Here is a 9,950-nt window from a genome sequence, read left to right as displayed (position 1 = left end):
AGTAGGGGGTCAGACGACTTCCAAGGGGGATGATATCTTCTTCTTCAGTTCTTCTTTTTCCTCTTCGACTGCTCCTTCAATCTCGGAACAAGGAGCTCCAGCAAATGGTTTTGACCATGAGAGACTGTAAACAAGAATATTATAGTAGATTTCTCCTCCCCAAACGCTCATGGACGTAAGCATTATGCCGAATCAAGTAAACTCATGTGTCTATCTTCTCTTATTTTCTCTATGCATTTCACTGTCATGGACGTACGTACCGACACCGTACAACCGCATCGGCATACTGTCTTGGGCTCCTAACAACACCAATTGAGGCCCAAGTTGGCCCAGTAGGCTGGAAATAACTCTTTGTCCCATTCTGATCTATTGCGTGATTTTTAGAACATCAACAAGTACTGAATGGACTATTGGGATTTGATATGTTGGGGATATAAAGAAGTGGAATCAATTTTTGTCTCACCTTTGTGGACTATAAAATGAGACAAACTTCAAGAGCTGATTGTTATCCAAAACAAATTCTGGGAGAAAGATACTGAAGCAGAAAAGAGAGATACATGTGGTTAAGACAACCAATTACTTTACAATTGACCTTTGCCCCCCATTTATTCCAATTCCCCAAACAATTACAAAAAAAAGAAAAATATTTTGAAAATATCACTAAAATTGTTGTGCTATGTTAGCTTTCACATGACAAGATCAGTTGCGTATAGTAGTTGGTTCCAAGTATCAGGGAGTCCAGGAAGGCACCAGTGGCTGCAATCCATGCCGGGATGCTCACCACTATATGAGGAAGGGTGTGCATCCTTTCTCAACTGTGACAACTCCGTTATGTCAAGCAAGTAAACAGGTTTCTTAATCTTACTTAACACTTCGTTCACCACACCGGTGGCTGGAGGTGCACTGGCTGGATAGGTTGACCCAGATATTGGTTCGACTTCTCCATCACAATTCTTTTTGGGTCGATTCCACTCTGCACCCCTGGTTTAAGAAAATAGTATCAACATCTTTCTTACCAATGCACATTTTGCATTCAACTTTCAAGCGGGATAGTTTCTGCTTTATCGAGTAATATTAGATATAGTTTTAAGATATACAACTTTACTTTATTAGTTTCGAAAAAAAAAAATGACGTGTACTCACAGATAATGGGTGGGAGAGATGCCCTGGAAGAAAACCTTGGTTTTGGTAGGAACAACATTGAGGTCGACCCAGTTGGCCCAAGTGGTGAGCCCCTTATAAAATGCAGTCAGACGGTCCATATCTTCGTATAAGTTTGTCCCTTCCCTTATATAATCCCACCTGCATATCCCAAAACCTCAGCACCTGTCACCTTAAAACATTCCGCCCAACCTCTCGCTCCATGCCAGAATATTACAAAGACAAAAACATAATCTTACGGTTGAGATCCTCCCGTGTGGGTCCACCAATGCCACGTGTTGAAGACCAGCATGTCCATCCCATTCCATGCCTTCCCGCCCTGGATTGAATCCAGCGTCAGCACTCGGCCAACGTCTTCTCTAACTATATCAACAAGGTATGGTGTACGGTATAGATGCAAAGTGACACCAAATTCCTGCACACACACAAAGATTAAATAAATTAATTTATAAATCAAACACACAAAATACATTACTATAATATATTTTAAATTTGTTTTAAAATTGACATAATTCTACGATAATTAATTATTCAAGAACTGAATTATAGGACAGCAAGAAAAAAGGTGCAAGCGTCGGCCAGGAGTCTCGTTGATTAAGGAAATTCACGTGGAGAAACAGTAGCCATTAGCATTATTGTTCATCCACGAGCCCACAAAGTCACGACTCATCAGAATCACAAGGCGCCAAAGAAAATGATTATTTGAGAATCTTTTTTTTTTCCCGAATAACTTAGACACTTATATAATATAAGACTTTTATTATTTGAGACCCTTCGCCTCTTCAATTAATATTTAATGCTAATTTGGAAAATACGAGAAAAAAAATACAAAAATTTTATGTTTAATTATTTTTACGTATTTATTATGAACTACATTAATACGATTGATTACGTCATTTTTTAATATAAAATAATTGTTTTGATTAATTAGTACAAAAAATATGTAAAAATTCTTTTTATACATAAGTCTTACCGTTTGCACATCACTTACAAACGTCATGAAATATGAATATAAAATAATAGAATTATTTACTTTTTAAGTAATATATACAGTATGAGAATTCTGTATAACACGCCTGTTACGCAAAAGTGAATGTACAATAAAAGAACTTAAAAAAATAATTGTAGGGGGCGGCAAGAATACAACCTGTATAAGTGCTGCCTAGACAAAATTTTCCACCCAATCCCTATGGTAATCTCTCTACGGAAAGTACCATCCAATTCAGCTATTATGATAGTCCCTAATAAATTACATTTTCATTTCGGCCATTATTGCTGTGTTCATAGGTCGGCAAGAGGAGCTTTTGGCGAGCCGAACCATCCAAATAGTAAATACAGTAACTCTATAAAGTAGCATGGTTTCCTCCGTTTCAGGAGCTTTTTTTTTTCTTCGGTTTTTTTTTAATGGAGCACAAAAGAATATTACAAAAGTGAGGCAATTTTCCAGAGCAGAGTTGCAGTCATTCAATGAACGGAATTGTGTTGATTTTGAAACAAAATGGGCCAAAAAGGGCTGGAATTGAACTCCTCACCTGGAAAGTCGCAGAAGACAGTGAGTCTTTCCTCATGAAGGATGTTTTTGTATTGGGCACCGACGCGTGAATCATACATGTCAACGATTCCCACATGTTCAGACTCAGCGAGTCGCCCACGAACATTATCTTCTTCCCTCCCCACCTTCGCAGAAATTCCATCCCATCAAACCTACAGACCAAAAAACCAAGCAGATAGTATCAAAAACGTTTTGGAAACGGATAGTTTAAACAAATTCTGGGGGCTTCTGTCTGTGTCCAGAAAACAAACAGACGTTTTGAATCTGAAGAGGCGAGATTACCTGGGTAAGTCACAGGTGTCAGGTTTCCAAGCATACTTGAGGTACTGTTTATCGGGTCTACCATACTTTTGGCAATCGAACTCTGGGTCTATGAAGGGGCAGCTCGAAGAATCATAGAGAGGATAAGAAGCATCAAACACCCATTGTCCTTGGAACAAATTGCACCCACCGCTCACTTGCTTCCTACTCAAACTGCTCACATTGTGGAATTGCCCTGCTCTTGCTTGCTCCAAAGACACCAAGAGCAGGACATGGAGGAATGCAGAGATGAGGGCCTGGAAACAAAACCCCATCTCCGGTTTTGGGTTCTCAAAGTTGATGTTAAAGATAAGCTGTGAACAGAAGTTGTCCGTGACCTTGGTTTATATAGGGAAATAAGCCACGGGTTCAAACTGAGGACAGAGCAAGTGAGGGAGCTCTGCTCATCTAGCTATTTGTGGGCTCTTTTTTAGTTTTAGAAAGTTTTTGGACTCATCTCGAAATTGAGTTGGTATCAAGATTCAAGATCTCTCAGATTCCAATTTTATTAATTAGATAAAATCAAGGTGGCAGAAAAGAGTTCTAGACGTCGAGAAAGACAGAGACAGAGAGAGAGAGAGGAACAGAGCTCACATGATTTGTGATAACACTGATAAGAGGAACCTTTTTTTTTTTTTTTAATATCTTCTGATATGAGCTGGAAATCATGGATTCATTTGTCTCGTGTAATGTCTGTTGGGGTTGAAATTATGTATGTTTTTTCTCAGTCCGTGAAATCAAATATTTGTATAATAAGGGTTCTTGAAAAGTGCATTACATGATGATAAATATGCATCGAAATAAGCTAAACGACAATTGGTGAGCTAGCTAAATTATTTGGGGGAGAAAGTAAATTCACAAGTTCATGTAATCAATCCTGTTACATCCTTTAAAATTCTAAGTCATGTCAATAAGACTCTCATTGCAACATGTGGACTGGCATAAAGTTTATTGAAACAGTCCTCAAAGCCTTGAAATAAAAAAGAAAAAGAAAAAAGAAAAAATCCAAGGCTGAGTCTCAGCCACCAAACATCTTGATACCGAGGTTCCGCCCACGGGCTAAATGTTATTTTGTCAAAGCAAGGTAGGTCCAATCCAATAGGTTCGTGAACCGTGCATTAGTAGATTTTACATATTACCGACTATTCTCTTTATTTTGAAGAGTAATTTATTAGATATTTAGATATTTCAAGAGTATGAATATGTGATATTTACAATCTATTATAAGATGTCACCCACATCATTATGCTCTGAAATTATCTAATAATTCTCTTGTTTTGGAAGCTAATTCTTGCGGTTGATTTAACAATGCAAGTTTTAGGGCGAATAAAGTCTACATATAGTTTTCAAGATTGTTCATCCAAGCCTATACAGTTATATTTAAAAAAAAATTAAAATTAAAATAATATCTTTTTAAAATGATGTTTTTTTTTTCTTTTTATCTCTATTCATCAATGAGACTGCACACGTAATCTCCTACTCAAAACTGTCCATAGAATTTCTCAGAATAAAATTTGCAACAACACTCATTTAGCTAAGGTAAGATTCTCTGCAATAAAATGGATACGTTCAAATATGTTCACTTTCATGATTGAAGGGTTCTGGTCATTTCTATGTTTCGAGAGAAGTCAATCCATCATCAATGGAAAACTCTTTCCTCAGGCAGGCCATCTCATTAATGAAACTTATTCCGTTTTCTCTTTGAGAAGGCCACTTCAGAAGTTTGTTCGATTGCCACGACAGCTGGGTGGTTTCCTTTTTAGCAAATACGACCAGTACTGTTAACAAATAATAACATATGCAAACAGAAACTCCTTTGTATTCTTGAAAACAAAGAGCAAATATCGACATCAATGACGTGGGACTTACGAGTATTTTTCACTTGTTCTGCAAATTAATCGAAGCCTTTTTCTGTCCTGAAGATAACTTCCCAATTAGTTCAGTATTTGGGTATTTTTCCACTTGCAAATGACACAAAAAGCAAGAAGTTCTTGAAATTTTTAACATCCACATCCGTCTTATAATCACGGGTTTAAACTTTTAGACAATACCATCTACCACCAATGAATGCCATTTTGTTCATTATTCAAATGTATTATAGCACACTCTCCTCACGTGTGATCGATGGGCCGAACATGTGGCCCCAAAGCAAGAGCTAGTGCCACCATTTTTAGGCTACTAGGAAGTTTTGTCGTATTGCTATCAAATTGTTCTTTACGAGCCCAAATATGGTGCCCCAATTGGAGCTAATATTCAATCGATTGCAATCATGTGTGTGTATATATATTACACTAGTGGAGCTTGAAGCATACTTAAAGATTATAAGCTTTAAAGAGAGAGAGAGAGAGAGAGAGAGAGACAAGCAAGCAGTTCTATTGTTAAATTTCGTGTTTTGTCTCCGTATATAATGCAACAACATAAGCATTTTTTTAATGGACTAAACATCTAAGACATCAAACTTTAAAAAGAGAAAGAAAGAAAGGAAAAGTAGGACATTATATAACTTAGATAAGCATGGAGATATATAGCAAACACAATGGGACAATGCGTGAATAAGATGTATTCATCACTCCATGATTAATATAATTCAAGCAACGGGATAGGAAGACTCCATGGCAATGCCGCATAGACCTTCCGGCGCATCAATGTCTCTCTTCATTATAATATATCCCTTTTCACCCCAACTGTTACCCCATGAATTCTTCACTAACCAGTACTTAGTCCCATCGGTTGTTGTCCCATAACCAACTGCAGTCACACCATGGTCCAGTTCTGTTCCACACTCTCCAGTGAAGACTCCGCTCGAGTAAAACTGAAAAGCAGAGCCACTCGCATCAATGGCGACAGAAATTGGTTGGTTGGCAACTGCCTTGAGCAGTGCTTGCTCACTGTTGGCAGGCACATCTTCATAGCTTTTGATGGTGGCCGCATGGGATGCTGCCTTGTTATCGTTACAAGTTCCATCCACTCCCTTGTATGGGTACTTTACTTCAGTTGTAAGGCCTTTGTTTTGGATGATAAATTCAAATGCATCATCCATCAGGCCACCCTCGCAGCCTTGGTCTTCACCGCTGGTGTCACAATCAACTAATTCTTGCTCTGAAAGAGAGATCAAGTTTCCTGTTGTGATTTGGGTGATACCCTCCGTGGCTGCAACAGCAGAAAATGCCCAGCAGCATCCTAGATTCATATCACAACGCAAGGTACGTTTCATGTTAGGAAATCTAGCACATGATGTTCACATTATCTATTAAATAAATAAAGGAAAGAGTATATTTATCTTACCACATGTTTTCTGGTCCTTAATGGCGGTGACGGCTCCTTTTGCTCTCCAATCAATGCTAGATGGCACTGCAGTCACGTTCTCATACCTAAATGGTGTCATTGGAAATGACCTGAGATTGGAGGACCTTTTGTATCCATTGTGAAGGGCCCGGAATTCTTCATTACTTTGATCAGCAAATTCATTGATGCTTAGCTTATAAGGCCGATTTCCATCATTGTTGAAAGACTCGATGAACTCCACGTTGAGCTTGAAAAGCTTGAAACGCATTTCCTTCTCTGCACTATCCTTGTAAGTGCGTCCATAAAGAGCCATCCATTCCACGTGCCTCTCCAACATGGAAGCTTCATGCAACGTGCGGGAAGTGGCTTGGGAAACCCATAACCCCAACAGTGTGAGGAGGATCAATGTTGTTTGAGTTGTCAAAGCCATTTTTTCCCAAAGAGTACTGCTTGATAGTTAATCTTAGGGATATGATTTCAGGAACCCAAAGAGTGATGATGAGTAGGCACACACCAATGATTGGGAAGAAACGGGTATATATAGCTCAAGACTCCCTCCTCATGCATGTTTCTTCCCTTCAACTCATAATTAGTACGTCACAGGGACATTATGATTCCCTAGGAGTCGTAAAACAATATCGTATTATTGACAACGGAAAGTTCGGCTAGCTCTTGAACTCCGTTTACGTTCCTCTGTTTAACACTTTATTTTAATTTCATATATTTTGCAACCATTGTATTAAATAAACTAATGATCATTGGATTGTCTTTTGGGAACTCATCCGAATAGTACTTGGTGGTTGCGTATTTGCCATCATGTGTTCGATCTCATGATGTGTCCTAAAATCAAATTTCTTGCTTAATATATTGTTCGTAGGTATTCCATGATCATATCGTTTGAATATTCTTGTGTTTGGGAGTTCCATTCCTTTGAAAAATATATTTGCCTTCAATTTTAACTTTATTGGTACCCTACCCTCCCCGTATTTGATATGGTAGGGTAATTTGGAATAATATTCAGATACCTCCCAAAATTAGGATATGTTTATTTTATGACTTCTTCTATTTGTAAGCTGGTCATGTAAATGATGCGTCATTCACATCACTAACTAGAAAAAACTTGGTTTGCAAGTTTTAAAATCTTAAATTACTCTTACAAATTAAATAATATCATATCGTTAATGTAGAAATTGTCTTTCACACTTGACTTATTACTAGAGTTTCTCTTATTCTAATTGGTGGTGGCAGTGAAACATGTCCATAACAGTGAAACACCTCACGATCACATGCAACTAAAGAGTAGAGGGCTTGGGGGTTCGAGAAAATGTCTCCGATACTTAAATCAGTGACTGAAAATAATAATAATAATACCAATGAATTTGATCCCTTTTACATACCTTGATTCTCCTCTTATATAGAGTTTTTAAATCATTTTGTTGCTTAAGTGATAATAGATATATCTATTATTCAAATTCAAACTTGAGGATGAGAGTTCTTGCGTTAATGGATTGTTACAATAAATGCTCTTATCTTTTATCGCCGCTGGATAGTTATTTAGTCGGCAATGGGAAGTGGGCTGGGCCCTTCTTGGATTTGATGGGCCTCTTCGATATTGGGACTCAAATCATGAATATGTGAAGACTGAGACCCAAATTATATTGGCAAGAGGAATGTCCTCTCCAATTACCCCGTGAAGTCTCATTACATCTGGTGTGATGGGACTTGAATCCAAGCGTCGTTTCAGTTTTCGAGGCGTGTCAAGGCGCCGTTTCATCTTCATTCCTCGGGCACGTCAACCGTCATCTCACGTACATTATTATTTAATGCTCCTTTGTTATTCATTTTCCCTCCCATTTCGAACTTATGTCTCTTTCGCATTTCTTGCTCTCTTTCTGACTTCTTGCTTTCCTTCCGAGTTCTTACTCTCTTTCCGAGTTCTTATTCTCTTTTCTTTCTCCATGGCTTCTTCGTCTTCCATAGGTAAGGGCATGGTTTCTGCTTCTGATCTTTCACCACTCCGCGACTCCTCTCCCGGAGTTGTCGTTGCTCCTCCGGCGTCAATATTTGCAAGCTCTCGTTGGTCTTCAACCGTTACTCCCTGCGAACTGAAGAATGCTAAAAAAAACTTTAATATTCCCGACTCTATCGATTTGAGGGCCCCTACTCCAAACCAGAAAGCTATCGACGCCAAAGGAATGACCTTTTTGTTGCTCTTTACTTTGCTTTGTTTACCATGGGGCTTCGATTGCCCTTTGTGCGACCAGTCCGTGACGTGTTAGACATCCTATGGCTCGCCTTGGCTCATTGGTGCCCAACGCTTGGAGAATTTTGATGGCTTGCTCCATTTTGTGGCGAAGGGTACTAGAACCCGTGGGTGATCAATACCCAGATTTACCAGCCAGTGATTTTTTGTCCTTTCATGAGTTTAGGCATTTGGATGGGAATCTTTGCAGTTTTAGGGCCAAGAGGGCATTGGTTGATTTGGAGCATTAGTATTCGCATGTAAAAGATTGGACCAATAAATTTTTCCTGCCGACAAGGGTTGAGAATTTCCTGCCAATGAAGCTCTTAATTGGGAGTTTCCTATTAGGGCGTGTTGGTCTCCTGTTCCCAATGGGGATGACTTTGAGGTTATTCTTTCCTCATGTGGGGAGGCCCATGTGAGGTTGGTTGATTCTTGCGCTTAGGCTCATCCCAACTTATGTTTTTCGGATGTGCTTATGACCCCTAGCAATATTGAGAAGTTTCTAATGGTTCCCAGTCGGGCCCATATATTAAGACATAAGTTTTCGGGTGCCCCCCACCGACGGGTGACTTGAGGAAAAAGAAATGCCCTGGTGCAGATGGATCAAAAAAGAGAAAACTCAAAAGGGCTTGTGTCTTGTCTCGTTCAGATGAGTCCATCTCTTCAAAACGTGACTCCTTGCTCTCCCTTATGCAAAGTGGAGGCAGTAAGTTGGCTCATCTTCGAGAGTAACTGAGCAAATCGACACCAAAGGCGAGTGGAGGTGATATTAAATTGGCCCCCCCTCGATCTAAACCGAGTGGAAAGACTTCACGGATGAGTGGGAGCACGGAGGCAGCACTTCAGGAGAAATTGAGCAAACTATCTACTCTGTTGGCGCCATCAACTCTTTCCTTGGATGATGTGATGTCTCTGGCCGACAAGGATCTTGAGGCCATTATCACGGCGAAAGTTGCCGCTGCTTCGTCAATATATTCTTCCTTGACATTTTGCCTTTCAACATTTTCCACCCGAGGAGGTTCTACGGGAACATCAAGGGATCGAGTAGTGAAAGGCGGGGACAAAGGCAATGCAGGCAGAGGAGCCTCGAAAACTGAAACGGTGCTTGGATTCAAGTCTCATCATACCAGATGTAATGAGACTTCGCGAGGTAACTGGAAATGACATTCCTCTTGCCAATACAATTTTGGTCTCAGCCTTCACTTATTCATGATTTGAGTCTCAATACCGAAGAGGCCTATCAAATCCAAGAAGGGCCCAGCCCATTTCCCATTGCTGACTAAATAACCATCCAGCGGCGATAAAGGATAAGAGCATTTATTGTAACAATCAATTAAAGCAAGAACCCTCATTCTCAAGTTTGAATTTGAATAATAAATATATCTATTATCATTTAAGCAACAAAAT

At 39.3% G+C, this 9,950-nt stretch overlaps 2 protein-coding genes across 2 annotated transcripts; both read right to left on the bottom strand.

The window, feature by feature from the left end:
- Positions 1-536: 536 nt before the first annotated feature.
- Positions 537-3,628, bottom strand: LOC108998369 (protein trichome birefringence-like 38). Its single transcript, XM_018974911.2, has 5 exons — positions 2,996-3,628; positions 2,694-2,865; positions 1,401-1,576; positions 1,144-1,302; positions 537-981 (listed from the first exon to the last, which is right to left on the bottom strand). Exons 1-5 carry the CDS (start codon positions 3,286-3,288, stop codon positions 687-689), a joined length of 1,095 nt encoding a protein of 364 aa, XP_018830456.1. The 5' UTR covers positions 3,289-3,628; the 3' UTR covers positions 537-686.
- Positions 3,629-5,600: 1,972 nt separating this feature from the next.
- On the bottom strand, positions 5,601-7,066 carry LOC108998400 (senescence-specific cysteine protease SAG39-like). The gene is made up of 2 exons (XM_018974946.2): positions 6,299-7,066; positions 5,601-6,193 (listed from the first exon to the last, which is right to left on the bottom strand). The coding sequence occupies exons 1-2, from the start codon at positions 6,726-6,728 to the stop codon at positions 5,601-5,603; spliced, it is 1,023 nt and encodes a 340-aa protein (XP_018830491.2). The 5' UTR covers positions 6,729-7,066.
- Positions 7,067-9,950: the final 2,884 nt, after the last annotated feature.

This window comes from Juglans regia, chromosome 4, assembly GCF_001411555.2.
Source record: "Juglans regia cultivar Chandler chromosome 4, Walnut 2.0, whole genome shotgun sequence".
In the NCBI taxonomy this organism is placed as follows: Eukaryota; Viridiplantae; Streptophyta; class Magnoliopsida; order Fagales; family Juglandaceae; genus Juglans; species Juglans regia.
This window is presented reverse-complemented; position numbering and strand designations above follow the sequence as displayed.

What these genes read in the sequence shown, in the direction of transcription:
- LOC108998369 (XM_018974911.2), bottom strand. Translation starts at nt 3,288, where the DNA reads ATGGGGTTTTGTTTCCAGGCCCTCATCTCTGCATTCCTCCATGTCCTG. An exon ending in GACACCTGTGACTTACCCAG is followed by an intron (nt 2,866 to 2,995) that starts GTAATCTCGCCT and finishes TTTGGTCTGTAG; the next exon opens with GTTTGATGGGATGGAATTTC. An exon ending in TGTCTTCTGCGACTTTCCAG is followed by an intron (nt 1,577 to 2,693) that starts GTGAGGAGTTCA and finishes GTGTGTGTGCAG; the next exon opens with GAATTTGGTGTCACTTTGCA.
- LOC108998400 (XM_018974946.2), bottom strand. Translation starts at nt 6,728, where the DNA reads ATGGCTTTGACAACTCAAACAACATTGATCCTCCTCACACTGTTGGGG. An exon ending in TAAGGACCAGAAAACATGTG is followed by an intron (nt 6,194 to 6,298) that starts GTAAGATAAATA and finishes ATATGAATCTAG; the next exon opens with GATGCTGCTGGGCATTTTCT.